The 16,068-nt window shown below is 45.6% G+C and overlaps 1 protein-coding gene across 2 annotated transcripts in view; it reads right to left on the reverse strand.

Annotated features, from left to right (window-relative positions):
- LOC117138335 (apoptosis-stimulating of p53 protein 2) overlaps window positions 1-16,068 on the reverse strand; it is a 32,541-nt gene that overhangs the window by 3,578 nt on the left and 12,895 nt on the right. The window contains exons 2-4 of one of the 2 annotated variants that reach the window (XM_033300372.1): window positions 1,938-2,269; window positions 1,359-1,626; window positions 65-285 (exon numbers count right to left, since the gene is read on the reverse strand). In XM_033300372.1, the coding sequence (XP_033156263.1) occupies window positions 65-285; window positions 1,359-1,626; window positions 1,938-2,117 (669 nt within the window). In that variant the 5' untranslated portion in view covers window positions 2,118-2,269. The remainder of the gene's footprint in view (window positions 1-64; window positions 286-1,358; window positions 1,627-1,937; window positions 2,270-16,068) is intronic. The other variant, XM_033300373.1, reaches the window with a different exon arrangement.

Raw genomic sequence — 16,068 nt, forward strand, 5'->3', positions numbered from 1 at the left:
GATAAACAATAAACACTTAAGAACACAATGTTCCCAATTAGTCGCTGATGTGCTGACCACTCACCATCAGTTCGCGACGCAGCTTCTCCAGTTCGCGGGATGCCTGCGGTGGCAGCGGCTGACCACCAACTCCGTTGCCAGCTGCTGTCAGTATATTCACAGGACATCGTCGGTCACGTCGCAGCTCCTCCAGTTGCCGGGTCAAAGCCTCCACCTTGGCCACGGCCAAGCTGAGCTCCTTCTCCTTCTCGCTGAACAGTGCTCGAATCGAGTCCAAGTCATTGCCTGCAAATGGGCGATGGTACTTTGTGCTAGAAACGGCTTTATATAATAATGTCCTGACCCTATCCGAACTATCTTATATCATACAACTGGCCAAGGTGGTTATTACCCTGGAGATAATGTCTAATCTCATGCGATTATCAAGGCACACCAGCATATCTTAATTATACTTAATAACGAAAGGGGCTAAAGCTAAATCTGTAGCTGGGCACTTGATTTTTGATTAGGAAATGGGTGCTTCTTTCTCGAGTGTTCAGCTTAATCAACATTGCCATCCCAATAACGATTGGCGTGTCCACTAACTATTTTATAATCGCCGGCCGCCTGCTGGTCGCCGGTGTTTCCCTTTTCAAGGATTTCGGATTTGGGTTGCCTGTTCAAACTAATTACGGCCACAACACAGGGCGCCAGCTCATTAACATAATACCCCTGTATGGAAATGTGTGCGGGCCAACATCATCTTAGCCATGTTCGGAGGAGGCGCTGTTCCCGCCCACAGGCAATCATAAAGGACAACAAAGTGGCACACATACATAAATTAAATTCGCACACGCGAGGGGCGCCGAGTGTATGTGGCTTGGGCATGGATATGGATGCGGATGCGGATGGAGATGGGATGGGATGAAGGCAGGCTACCACCACTCAACACGGTTTTAACACATGTTAATTCACCCAAAGAACCCCTCGTCTCCACTCAGCCAGCGGTGGGTGCTTAACTCAATTGGAGGAGGAAGCTTAGGACCGGATAGGATATCCCAGGCAGATGCACTTGGTGGCACTTCGCCGCTGCCCTCCACCCACCCAACACTTTCCTGACCGCACTGCACAAAAGTTGCATAAAACGTCTTGGGATTTTCTTGCAAAACTATTCATTTCATACAAAAGAGGCAGTAAATATTTAATTAATAATAAATGAGCAAGTATTGCCTGCATTAAGTAAGGTTTTTGAAATGTAGATGCAATTAAAGCCTAAGTCGATTAAGGGTGGTTTTAAATTGTGTTTTTAAATATACTATTTAAAGACAAAGTCAGGGAAGGTCTTATTGTTACGTTGTTCTTTCCGCCAGTGTACTCACTCAGTGTGACATTGTAGGTCTTCTGCAGATCCACTTGACCCCGCAGCGCTCGCAGGCGTCGCAGCTTGGACTCCTGCGCCTCCACCCGCTCCCGCAGCCGGCGGAGCCGCTCGCCCTCCGCGCTGGCCACTGCGCTGCGCACCTCCTGCGACTTGAGGAAGCGCAGGCGCTGCTCCTTGGTGGCCAGCAGCTGGTGCTGGCTGTCGATTTGCTGCTGCTGTCTCAATGCCATCGCCCTCAGTTCGGCTGACGTCAGCCTGCTGGGCACCTGCAACAAGAGATTGGGATTGAGATTTGGGATGTCGGATCGTTAGCGAGATAAGCGGCTGAGTTGGATGGGAGTGTATGTATAGCCACCCACCCACGCGAGTGAGAAATGAAATTTCACAATTTATAATCCGAGGCGTTACCGTGAAAGCAACCCACCCATGGGCAGCGGAGAACTCAAAAGTCAAACTGAAAGTTGTCAACGTTCGTGGTCAGCCATAAATCAAGTTATGCTTAAGCTAATTTCGGCCTTTTGTTGTGTCGCAGATTGGATTTGCTCCTTGGATGCGGCCGAGATAGCGGTATACTTACGTTCAGCTTGGGCTCGGAGGTCACCACCACTCCACGCGTGGGGCTGACAAAGGCCAGGGAGGCTGTCGAAGATGATGAGGACGACGCGGAGGACGCGGATGCCCGGTGGGCGGGCATCAGCGAGGCGGGCGGCATCTTGGGCAGATTGCCGGAGACGGGTCGACACACGCAGGTCAACATTTTCGGCGCGCTCTTTTGATTTTTCGCTTCGATTTATCTTTGATTTATTTGAATTTATGATTCGTTTCGGTTCTTATTCAATGCACTTGGAGAAACCAACGAGCTATAGCTTTCAGTTCGAAATCAGTAATTCCAATTTTTATATGGGTTTACTATAATAATAATAAATAGTAAAAGATTTCACTAAGAAATAGTTAAGCTTGGGCTGAATTTCATTCTTTAACTAAGCATTTTCCAACTTAATCAAGCATTGCTATGCATTTGAGTCAAAGTTTTCTCTAAGTGCACCCTTTTGTGAGTTGCAATCCCATTCACTGGCCTGCGATGGCATCCTTGACTGCAGCACCAAAGCAGGAACAGAGAGGCACCAAATTTGTGTGTTATTTTTTTATTGTTCAAGAAAATATATAGTGCAAGAGAGTTTGGCGGACCATGCCCTGCCCCCCATCCCGCCAACCATCCAAACATTTCCCCCCTGCCCGCTCGCCAACGTGGAACAGTGGGTGCCAGTGGCAGTGCCAGCTGGCGCCAGTGCCTCCGCCTTGTACTCGTTAATGGATTTTCAATTCAGTGCCTGATTGAAAGCACACTTTGTGTGGATGTGGATGTAGAAGTGGGTGTGGGTGTGGGTGTGGGGGCTACTGCACACGTAGTGTATGCAGCCATGTGGTTCTTGGGGTGGGTATGGTGGTAGTGGGGGCGTGGGTGGATTTGGTTATGGGGTGTTTACCGAACGCCTACGGGGTTGTCAATGGCAACGGGGCAGCGCCCCAAACAGCCGTGACAATAACTGCGCTCGATGGACTCCAAGTGCCTGCCTGCCTGCCGACTGCTGAAACAACAAGCGGCAGTTAAAGTCATAGTTGCGTGTACATAATCGCTGGCACTTACAATTACATAAAGGATACGGCCAAAGCCGAGGACAGGAAAAAATATGGAAAACCGGATAGCAGCAGATCTAGACGCGTAGTAGTTAAACTCGAGCGGAGAAACGCATATATAAGCCCGCTATATATATATCCACTCGACGGGCTAAAGACCGACAGCAAACAATAAAATGCCGTCATGAGGATTGGCCAGGGACACGTCCCAGTCTGTTATCGAGTATCGTGTCTACTTCACGCCCACACTGAGGATAATCATGGCGGGCACAATCAAGGATCTAGTTGCTGGTTCAAAGTGAATAAGCTTTCGAGGACAAGTATCGATGAATCAAAGGGGGGTTAGCTTTAAAACTTGTTTTAAGTTAACTTAAATTCAACCCATATCAATTCTCACTATCTGCCTCTCAACTTAATTTAAAGTTAAATTAAAGTTCATGTTGCACATAAGTTGAACCACATCCTTACTTGATTGATTTCAACCTTATAGATATTGAAGCTTGTCACTTTGAAGTGAACATATTTTCTCTCAGTGCAGGCAACTCAACTCGTCGTTCCACTAGCACTCGTTCCCATGGAGCTCTTTGCTTTTTGGCCTCGCCGGGTACAATTGGCTTCGGTCACCATCATCAAGTCCAGGGACGAATTGATGACGGCGATGAGGATGATGATGGTGCTGCAATGGATTGCGCTGGCGAGTGCTGCTTCAATTTGGAGTCCCCACAAGATGATCGGGCAGCGCAGAAGACTGCAATGGATACTTCAATACACCCGACCCATCCTCCCCCTACTCAATTTATTGCCCCTTTTTCTGGGTCGCATTATACTCGAGAGAATGTTGCAAATAAAAAGAAGATACATTACGGCGAAATTGTACCAAAAAAAAGATGCAGAAGCGTACATATGTCCCCAGACAGCGCGTTTCGCAGCTATAAATCACATGTAAAACACCAGCCGTAAAGAGAGAGTCATCAAACATGTCCGGCAGTCGACTTGCCCCACTCCATCGCTGACTTCTGTGAACCGATCCTCGAGGATAACCATTTGCAGCTGTCATAAAGTTGGCCATAAGCGTTTTGTCAAAACTCCAGCAACTTGGGCAACTATTTAAAGCCGAAGTCGCTTTATCTTTGGGCCATAGTTTTAACGAACTTGCTGGCTGGCGTAATGAATTAATCTACTTTCCACCGATGCCATCTGCGCAAATATTTGCTCAAAAAAGCAAACTTTGCGGCAGCAAGGGGAGAGTAAAAAGCGAAGCTTCAAACTTGTCGAATGCATTGAGACCGCAGAAACCAAAACCCGAACCCAAAAGCACGGGACAGGCGATGAATGTATCCTGTAAATTCAATGTGGCAGCAGCCAACCAGGCAGCCAGCCAGCATTTTCGAGGAATATTTTCCAATTAACAAAGTTTGTCATAATAACTCGCTCGCAGCCAGGAATCTCCAGCATGTAACGAGCAATGTGCTCGGCGTTATGCCCCCAATACCCTACCCCTATTCGGCTCTTCTCTATTTACATTTTTGCAGCCATTTATGGAGCTGACGAGGCTAAGCACGCGGGCCCGGAAAAGTGGGAGTAGTTGTGGCAGGAACGGGAGCTGTCGAGGAATCGGCTGCCAAGGACTCTCCCCCAGTACCAGGAATTTCCGGCATTTTCGCTGACGCAGCTCAAAACGTGCAGCACTGAGAATAATATCAGTTTCAAACGAACGGAATAATAATAGTTACCTTTTCTGACCCTAAAAGCATAAATATTAACTTTATATCCAAGGAATTTATTCTTGCATACTAGAGCTTAGATTCATTTCTCTCAGTGCATCTAGAGGGGAGGCAAAAACGCAACTATTTATGTTGCACAGAGACGAAGTACCCCTTTCCATTTCAAATGGTCTTCGCTGGGCGGTAGGCGTCTCTGGAGGGAGGGGGGCGTGGCAAAAGCCAACCAATATAATTGTACATTGAAAGATGTCGGAGAAAAAGTCGCGACGTCGTTTGCCATTGTACAAATGTTGTTGCCTCTGGGTGTTGCCACTTCTTGTGTTGCCAGTAGTAGTAGTAGCTGCTTTTGGTGTCGGAGCAACAAGCATTTTATTGATTTTAGCCCCTTTTCTTTTTTTTTTTGTTTCAAAGTGGAGTGCGAGTTGGCGTTCGGCTTCCTGGGGGCAGGACATCGCGTGCGCTTACGTTTATTGCTAATTTTTTCCTCTTTGTTCTGCTCTACTTTCGCCTCCTTTGGCGTCCTAACTCGTAGCTCGCCTTCCGCCGCTGCTCCTGCCCCTCGCCGGACACTTGGCCTGGACGGTGTCCTTGCTGCACATTTCCAAATCGATTACAAACAGGATATGCACTGCGGAAGCGTGTTTGATGGAAGTGCCAGCCGCCGCAAAGCGATTAGAGGGGTGGCAACTACTACAGAGCACACACATCCGGCTGTGATCCCGTCATGGATTTGAATTGGATTGGCCGCCATCGCCTTTGTGGCCATTTTGTATTTTAATTAATTCCAGCAAACTGGCGAAGGGCAAAAGTTTTGCCTATGCGACCAAATGTCCGCAACTTTGGCAATTTGTGTGCACCGATGGAAGAGGAATGAGCGGCGCTGACAAGGACACCACCTTACATTTACCTTATAGGTAAATGTGCTCTCGCTTACAAGCCAGGGATACAAGCTCAGATCCTTGGATAGACTAAACTTCGATTCATTTAAAAAACTATAGGCTATGCACTTCATTTTGTCAGTGAACCACGGCAACCGAGTCAATTTGCAAATTTGACAGATTGCCAAACCCAATAGATGCATACATATATACTATATACCCAGTGGATTCGTTCACAGAAATAATCATTTGAGCCGCAGAACCAAAGCAAACCCGCAATTTGATTGTCAACCAAATTGTCGGTGGCAATTGTGACATCTCTGCAGCCCTGATAAAAACATATTCCTCGTAGTTCAACCACACACATATGGTGAATGCGACAAGGATCCTTTGCCTTTGGTTGGCCAAAATCAAGCTTCACTTTCGTGTTAGTTACTGGAGCAGACATTAGTGGCACTCTCGAGCGCCTTCCAGCTCCGCCTGCTCCGCCAGCTCCTCCGTGCATCCTTCGGCCATGGCAAACGGTTTGTTCCAAGTGGTTTCAGTTGCGAGTGGCTTTTGCCTCGGCAAAAAGTTTTCCACACTCATGTCAAGGAATGCTGGCGCAGGGAGCAGGGTAAGCGGTCAGGAGGAGGAGGAGGTGGGGAACCGCTGGGCACAAGGGTCTTCTGCGGACCAACAAAAACTCTGCTAAGGGGCTTAAGTCGTCGCTCACGCGAATCTCTCTTCGCACTTTCCCACTCCGGAGGAAGTGTTTTGACGTACTGCTGATGTCCGGCGGACTGCTGCGGTTGCGGTTCAGCACGGTACGGTTTGGTACGTTTTGGTTCGGTTTTGGGCCTTTTTTCCTTGGCCGGCCCCCAACTTGGTAAACGACCATCATACACCGTTTGCAGAAACCACACGAGTTGTAATTCCACTGACCCTCATTGGGCGAATCGGGTGGTTCGAGTTGGAGTCCAAGTCCGTGTCGGCTTTTTCACGTTGTATTTTTTTTTTGGTTTCGTGCCAAATGCTTAACACTCAACAAAGTTGAGAGTTGAAGCAATTTTCCGCAAGAGTAATTAAAGCAACGGACTGTCGGCCGGCCAGGGGGGTTGTTTTTCCGGGGAGGGGGGAGGGACCAAGTGGGTGGTGGTGGCGGGCGCCATTGGGTCAAATTTCACGTGAGCAGCTTCTGTGACCTGAACGGGAAAATTCTCAAAATGAAATGAGAGCGAGTTCAAGGTCACCGAAATGCGCGCAATGTGAGCGAATCGAATGTAAATTATCCCAAAAGAACTGAATAATTACATGCTATGAAACTGCAGCATATGCAATTAATGTTTTGAAAGAGATTTAAACGCTTAAAAATCAGTTAAAAGCGAATGTATACTCTTAATTCATTTAAAATGTCTTTCCTTTTAGCAAATTGTAAAAGTCATTTGTTTGGCCAACAATCTCACATAACTCGAAAGTTTTCAGAACACACACAATATGCAAAAATATCAACTGTGATCAAATGTAAGTAACCGTAACCCACAAAATATTGTCAAAAGTAGTTAGGTCATTGGATAGCTGGGAAATTGAATAATTTCAGCTTTGCTGCTCTTGTCCAAAAACCACTGCAGTCATTTCTCCCAAGGGAATCCTTTTTCGAGAGCTCCTGCCCGGAAATCCAATAAAGTGTTTTGCAATGAAGCAATATTCAATCCTGCACGATGCCCTCTTCGCCTGCCTGCGCTCATTCGAAAAGTGTTGCATACTTTCGAGGGCCCACAAATTGAGAACTTCCATGGTGGAAGGAATTACTTTTTGGCGTCAATCGAGAGAAGAGTTTGGCCCATTGAACGCAATAAAATATTGAATCCCATTCAATCGGCATCGGCACTTAAACTAGCTTAAACGGGCCTGGCAATGAAACCTCAAAACCTAATATACACTGACAGCTTATTGGCATTGCAAATAATTTGCGTTAATTAAGTGACTGTCAGTGGAGTAAAAACGAAAGGACCAAAGGACGAGGGCGGTTCAATGTCGATGCACTTGTTATCGACTGTTTGGCAACTTAATTGCGTTTGCTTTTGTAAATTTAATTTTAATTTAATGCTTTATTGAATTGCGCAGCTACGCAGCCATTCAATCACCCGCTGCTCATCCCATTCGCCATTATTGATGACAGCGAAAAAAATCATAAAAAAATAAATAAGAATAATAAAGCAAAATAAATAAAAGGCCAAATCGAAGCATAAAATTTACACGGCTCTGCCGCGCAGCAATTGATTTAACACAATCATAAAATATAAACAAACAGTGTTAAATAAAGGAATAAATAAATAATAAAACTGAGATGGCGCGAGTGCCACTTGGGCGAAAGGGCATTAAACATTTACGCCCATTTTTAAGCGCAGATTATGCAAGCCAACTGGTCAGCTGGCATGGGAGGAATGCTTCCGTGCCCTGGTAAATTGTGGCCATAATTCAGGGAATTAAATTTAAATTTTCCGGGCAACAAAGTGTGGCGCCACTCCACACCTCTGCGATTCTCGACCCCAATTGCCCGCCGGCGAATAATAGTTCAATTTCTCACGGTATTCATTATTCAGGACTGGACATAGTTGCTCCTGCCGCTTCCTTCGTCCTTATTTACCATTCTATGCAGACCTATTAGCCCGCATACTTGAGCCGGAGACCCTGGCACCGGCTGCCATTGAAATGACTTTTAAAACTTTTTACAGTTGTAATTATTATAAATAAATGAAGCGCAATTTGGTGGGTTCCCAGGAACACCCGCCTCCTCTGTCTCTTCTTTGTTTATTTCTGTTACGTTCCGTTCTCTTCTTTTCAAATGTCCTTGACGTGCACGTGTGTGTGTGTGGTTCTGCTTGTGTCTGTTTATTATTAACTCGAATGACGACCCAAAAATTTGCTCATTTCCAGAGCTGTCAGACGGAGACTAGCAGGACCGAAAGACCGAGACAGCCAAGGAAGAAAGGAGTGGCCAAATCCTGGCCGACACTCAACTACAAATTGGCCAGCAGGGCAGACATGTGCAGATGTCCTGCGACAGATTCGCAGGCAATTATTCAGATGGGCTTCGTAGCCAATTTGCTTGCGGCTCGATGATGACATTAATTTTTGCCAGCCCGTAATAATATATATGTTATAACATTTTTTTTATGCTCCATATTTATGGGCAAACGGGCGCGCCGGTGAAGCGTTATGAGCAAAACAGATTTTCCACTTAGCATAAATTAAGCAGAATTTAATGGCTGACTTATTTAAATGGCTTCCTGCGGCCCGACGCACTGTTTGTTGAATGAAATCGAAAAGTTTGAAATCGCAATCTCTCTGGTGCATTGCTTTGATGACTTTTCATTAAATTATGCTTTCCGCATTCCATTTCCCTGACTTAGAGAGCCAGTGAGTGAGCGCTAACAGAGTTATGAAAGCAGAATTTTCCATTTTCCATTTCCCGTTTGCTCTGTCTCACTGCTCCTCTATCTTTCGGGTTCACTGCAATTTCAGTGACAACAAGATAGAAAGTATAGAGCAAACCATCGAGGGAATCTGCCAGCCAGAACCGAAAAGCCCAATAACGAAAATGGCCCAAATTGCATTCGCTGAACTTGGCTTTCAGCGCCAAGGGAATGTTAATTACTTGGCCATAGAACAAGGTGGTGGTAATCTCGATCCGTGTCGCAATCAAACTATTTATGCAATGTGCGTGCCGCATGAGGAATCCACAGCAATAATGTTGTTCTAACAGATTTCATTCGAACAACAATCGAGCCACATTCTATCGCAAAAGCAAACAGCTGGCGGGCAAAATTGTGGGATTGGGGATTGCAGATTGAGGATTCACTGGATTCGAAGAGTAATGCTCAGATATCTACCCTGTTTTGTATAAGCAAGGATACAAATTCAATTGCTTAAATGCAAGTTCAGCGATCTAAATGATATATATATACTGCCAGGTTAAATCAAAAGTTATTTGCTATTCAGTTAGTGTTTGTAATGAGTACCTAAAGTTCCATACACACTGCGGCGCGAACTCTGAACTCTTGTTTGTGCCCGGAGCAAAACAACTGGTAGCAGTGGGAGCAAAAGCATTTATTGTAATTCGAAATCAATCAATAGAACCCATAAAAAAGTGAGTGGCAAGTCGTGGAGATGAGCCAAATACCCGCATACCCGCATCTGTGCGCAAACAGTTTGCTCCTCCCTTGACTGTTTAATACTTATTTAATCAAGTTAATGTAGTTAAATCAGCTTAGGCAAATATTCCCAGCAGCAGCGGCTGTCGAACACAATGGGCCAAGATAAACCGTTCGTTTTGGCCATGGCCAAGAGGAGGGATTCTCCCACACACACAGAAACTAATACAGATAAAAGGGCATTCATTACAAAAGACCAAAGCGGCAAAGTTTTTCATCGGCGGCGATGTCAGATTTGCGACATCAGCGCAAGGATCTCAGTACTCAAGATACTGCACTGAAAACAAAAGTTTCAATTCTGTCGTCTTAATTTCAAAAGTTGTTTTGAGAGACGATATATAGATACTTAGTTTTTTTTAACAGTTCATGGCAATGGCAAATCATTAGGCTTTGTCATTCTTCATACTTTTTGGCATTCAACAATTGATTTGAAATACAATATCCTATTAAATAAAATGCTCGATATTATTTGCTGTGCAAAAAACAAGCGACAAGGGAGAAAGTGAAGATGGTTGGTGGGGGAATAGACCTGGGACCACGACCAATGGCCACCGAGTGACCACACAGCCTGGCGTCATTAATATTAAGTAATCGTGAAGGATGCTCTCTGGTGTATAATACGTCCTTGCACCCTCGCCGCCCCCCCACCCCGCACTCCTTCCTGCCAACCTGTCCCTTGGCTTTTTGCCGCCCTCTCAAGCAACCTGTGCCCGGAAGTTCGTGAACCCGCTCATTGACCATGAGTTAACCATGAGTGTTGACTGTGGTCGTAAATTCGCCGCCTCCCACACACACACATCCACATCCACCCAAGCAGTTATGAAGAAGCGTGGGGACAGAGGGGCGTGGCTAGGCCTGCTAGGCCGCCCACTTTCAATGTCTCACAATGGACAGATTAGTGAAGTGCCAAGAGCAAATGGACTTGGGCAACGGGAGCTGGCGCAGGAATCGCCCAGGAACGGCACAAGGGGGAAATGGGCCGAACGGAAGCCAAATGGGGGCTAAATCGGAATCTTGTGGTCAGCAAAGTGATTTCGTGAGTGGTTAGTTCAGAAATACATTCAACAATTGGTAGAGTGATTTAATTATAGAGCACATAAATTATTAACTGCAGGGAAAATTTTCAAGAACATATACAAATTTTGAAAGGAAACCCGTATTATGATCCTGTAAGTCATTAAGTTAATATCATCCTGCTGATGCTTAATTGCTGCAAAAGGAGAAGCAACCAAATGACTCCAACTTTGCACCTTTGATTAGATCCATTTTGGCTTCTGTCTTTCTTTTTTTTTTTTGTGTGCCAGCCAGGTAATCTAAAAGTTTTCCATCTCTGAGCCTTACGACCCTTCTGGGAAATTTGGCCCAACCTGATGGGCTTTTCTTATGAGTGTATGTACGTACAAAAAATGGGTTAAATTTATGAGCTTAAGATAATGCGGTGTCCAGAAAAAAAGAGCATTCACAGCCGCATGTGGAGGACATTGGATGTAATTTGTGCCGCCTAACCCTCGAATTCGGACCAAACCGAAATTCAAATTAAATCTGCTTGGACCTGAGACCCAAGTTGGGTTCGCATTCCTTGAAGCTTTAATTGCACATTAAGCTTAATTAACAAATTCATGGAGGAGACGTGGTCCCCAGTGGCCCCGCCCATCCCATCCCATCCATCCAATGGCCCTCATGATGATGTGATGTCTGCCATTCGCAGATGGAGACGTAGGTGGAATGCTAGTGCTGCAAATAGTTTTTACACATTTGATTAAAATGTTGCAAGCCCAAGTTGTGCTGCTCGTTTCTCACTTTCAACGCCCGGCAATTGTGGCCATGCAAATTGAGTTTGTGGCAGCTTTGTGTAAATTTAACCGGACACTTGGACACGCTTAGCAAATTAAAGTGCCACAAAACCGTCCAGAGAGCAGGGGAACTGGGAGCTGGAAACTGGGAGGTTTTTGGGCTGCAGCGGCATCAGCATCAGCATCTTCATTAAAATTTTGCCCAGAGCGTCTTTTCAATGCCGCCTTTAAATAAGATTAAGCAAAAAACTGCATAAATCCCGGGCTGCAGTCCGTGCGATCCTGGGCAACAAAAGCCGCCTGCCCTTGGCCCCTTGGCGGATCAAAGCCGAAAAAGGGGGCGGCCAACGGGGCGTATGAGCGTTAAATAAGTGTGTGCAAAGTATCTGCGGCCAAGCTGCGCTCATTAAGCGAATTCAGGCCAGTGGCTGTGAGTGTGGGTGTGGGTGTGGGTGTAGATGGGTGTAGTTCGTTGGCTCATATTTCCGAGTCACCTTTTTCTAATACAGCGCCACGTAGGCGGGTGCACTTCAGCCAGATGGAGGCAACAAATCCGCACAAATTGCACTCGCAGCGGGAGTGGAAAATGGGAAAGCGGTCGAAAGGAGTGGTGGAGTGTGGAGTGAGACGCTGTCATGCGACATTATTGATTTAAATGCCATAAACACCCAAAAGTAGAGCACACACACACACTCGCACAGCAAGTGGCACATCCGAAAGATACTTTGAATGTTCTCCAAGATAGCCCAACAGCGGAAGCTAAAAAGCCAGGCAAAAACAAACACGCCGTAAAGGTGTGTGTGCGGCCGGTTGGGCTAACACACACACATTAATGTGTCTGTGTGTGGGTAATATGCCGCACACGTAGACAACTACCAACCAACTGATATTAACTAAAGGAGACACAGACAGACGGACGCACTAAAGCATACATTTAGGCGCTGATGGCCGGATGTGTGGTGTGATGTGGCACGGTGACATTTGCCTGGAGTTGGAGCTACTCCCACTCCCACTCCAAATGACTATCCGGCCTTCTAGGAAATTTGTAACAGATGCGGGCCAGCAGCTCACAATTGACTTCACACAGGCACAGCGCAAGTAATTGGAAAAAAAAACAGCCGGCTGCTGCTGATATTTTCTCTGGGATTTTTGCTTTGTCGCCAGCACAGAAAAGCGAAAAAGCGCGCGATCCGCCCGCGCCCCTTTATATATTTATTTTTTTTTTTGGCGTAATTGCGGGCCCAGATAAGCGCTTTATTACCGATTCACTGGCTTTTATCGCATTTTAATAACTCACGGAAAATGCGCCAAACGAGCCGCCCCCCAAAACAAAGTGTTTACGTTACGTTACGTTATTTGGCAAAACGAAACGAATCGTATTGAACCGAACCGTGTCCACGTTACTCGAAGTTTTCTTAAAGTGGCCAAAATGGCAATATCGCGTTAGCTTCGAACATTCGCGACCGCCAGCCAAAGCACAACTGACTAGAATGCCGCTGGAAAAGCAGAACTGAACGCAACGACGCTTGCCGCTGCTTTGAATTCGAAAACGAAGTTGGTCGGAAAAGCCGAAAGTTGGAAAAGCCCGAGGAAAACGCCGAGCGATGCGTCACACGAACCACTGCAACTGGGTGGGTGGTTGACTGCCGGGTGGCTCAGTGGGTCGAGTGGGTTGGGTTTGGGCCGAAATGTGGGTGGCCTTGCTCACTTGCATTGCCAAATTGCCGAAGACGCCGCACGGAAGTGCGTGCGTTGCTGCAGTTCAGCTCGGGTATTATCCCAATGAAAGACTGCATATGAGCATTAAGCATGCATGGATGCGAGTGGAGAGGCGCTGCATGTCCCTGGCTCATAATTATGCTTATAGTGTGGATTAATAATGCCAAAACGCTATGCGAATATGTGGGAATTCAAAGGGAATTAGATTCAATAAATTGCTGTCTTTTGAAACAAAAAATTCGATTAAAATGCGTTTCTTTGTGAGCTTTAATGCTATTCTGCAGATTATCTAAGCATAGACTACTGAATCTAAATATCACCTTGTTTGCTAAGCAATTTTATACAAGATAAAAACTTCTAAAGCAACAGATATTGTCCGCAAACACATTTAATACAACAAAATGATTATGGCTACATATATATATGAACACATGGAAGTGTCATTCTATAGGAAATCGAAACATCTGTTAATCCTTGATTTGTGGCATAACTTCCTTGACTTTGGCCTATCTCCTTGATATGCTGGCGGCATTCTAGAACCCACTGTATCTGACCTAGCCTGTCATTCTGTTGCGCAAATTAGCCGCCACCCACTCCACCCATCGGCGGGTTAAGCTGCCTGCCTTGTTTTAGCTTAGCTAGTTTCAGCTTAGCCAGCTGCCTGTGTGCGTGTGCATCAAATCATTGCCGACTTTTGTGCGCAAATATTTACGACAACTGGCATCCGCTCATCCCCACACAGCACCTGCTTGTGCACGGAGAAAATTAAGCTAAAGGTAATATTCATAACATATTTTCTCTATACCCTCCCCAACTACATCCCATTGTGTACTTTCAAAACAAAAACTTTGTTTAAACAGCTGTTGAAACGTGGAATATGCACTGCAGCTACGACTAAAAACGCCATTCGAAAGCTTAAAATATACCTCAAGTAGTTCATAATAATAAGTTTAAACCTATACAGTTATTCATACTTGTTTAATACGACTAGCAAGTCTTTAAGTAGTAACTGGCATACGTGTCGTATGAGTGATTTGGTTGGAATGTAACTCAGTTACGTGTGGAATGTTGCTTTCTGCTTATAAGTTGCAGTATTTTCATAGAATTTGAGGTCTTAATGCATTTATGAACGACAGTAGAATTTCTTTCAGTATGGTGACCCATTCCCGGGGTAAAATGACACCGAAAAGAAACAAAAGCATGCGTCTAACATCTAACGACGACAACAACCTGTCACGCCAGCTGAGGTACGACTGGTGGGATTCGTTGGGTTCACGGTTCGGTTTGGCCAGGGGTGCGGAAATGGGCATGGCCCATAGACCGAAGGTATGGCAATGGATCCCCTAACAAGGCATCCTGCAGAGCAAGAAAGACGGATGAGAGGAAGGAGGGAGTAGGAGCGACAACAATGCGTCGGGGGGTCAGCAACAGAAGCCAGTAACCTGTGGAGATTCGAAAGCCGGAGCAGGAGCAGCAGCAGCAGCCGGAGGTGCTCCACATGAGCTGACACTGGCAGTCAAACAGAGGCCCAGGGAACCCAGCTCGTACTCGTAATGGCCTCTAAACAAAGGGCGTGCTTGTTTGGCAACAGCCGAACTGCCAAACAGCCCGTTCGCCATTGCCTGTGTGTTCCAATGCCATGTGTACATTTGTCTTTTTGCAAATTAATTTATAAACACAATTGACATTGAGCCGGAATGTAAATATGCCGCTGAGAATGGTTGTTGCCTTGCATTAAAAATTCAAGTCCCACTCTGTCACATCTGCATGCTCACCACATGTGTGCGTGAGCCCATCGCTGTGTGAGTGGAGTGTCAGTGTGTGTGTGAGCGTGACTCTCCCTCGTATGTGTGTGTGTGTCTAGCTACAGGGTGTGTGTGTGTGTGCCTCGTTGTTTGTCTTTTGCCATGGCCTGGCATTTATATTTCCCTCCAGGAAGCAGCAACAAAAGTTGCGAAATGCCAAGCTGACGTTGCACTTAAGGAAATGGGCTAACACAAATATGGCTGAAATAGAGGACAGTCGGTCGGTTGTGGGTGGGCTTGCGTCGCCCTGGGAAATTCCAATATTAGTTATGACCTTCAAGTGGGCCCCGCTTTCTAAATAAATAATTTAATCAATTGCTAATTGAGCACTGGCGCCCATCATGATGCATATTTGCTTGATCAAAATTCCTCGGCAAAATTGGAACTCCGCGCAGCGAAGACTATTTGATGCTCAAGTACGCAAACCCTAAAGGTCAGAACTCTTTGGCAAGAGTTTGCACTCGAAAAAGTAGGACAAGTTTCAAACAAGAAAATAGAAAAATTGAAAATGAAAGAAAGAAGAGATTACATTGCTTGCCATTAGTAAAAAAATAGAGTTACTACAAAATCAGTAACTTAGAAAACAGAGAACTATGAAGAAACGTACCCCCATTTTTCTCTGTGCACTTGGCAAAGAAAAAGGACAAAATTGAAATTCCTTTCTCCTTAACTTTGCTAAACGGCTATTAACTTTCCGTACGTATCTGCTCGACCATAATTCCTCGAAAAATTCAGTCATAGTCATTCGTATGTTTGCAGCAGCCAACAAAAAACTGTTGAAAATGTTTGAGAAGCAGACAAGCCAAGCACTTTCAGCTGAAGACCAACAACAACAACAAGTTGTCGTTGACTTAAAAACTGATTTGCAATTTTATAAAGAGCTTGGCTTTCCACACAAAGGTCTGGCTCATACAAAGGTGGGGTAGTTCGGTTCTACGGTGTGTATGCAACGGGT

Source organism: Drosophila mauritiana, chromosome 2R (genome assembly GCF_004382145.1).
Source record: "Drosophila mauritiana strain mau12 chromosome 2R, ASM438214v1, whole genome shotgun sequence".
Lineage (NCBI taxonomy): Eukaryota > Metazoa > Arthropoda > Insecta > Diptera > Drosophilidae > Drosophila > Drosophila mauritiana.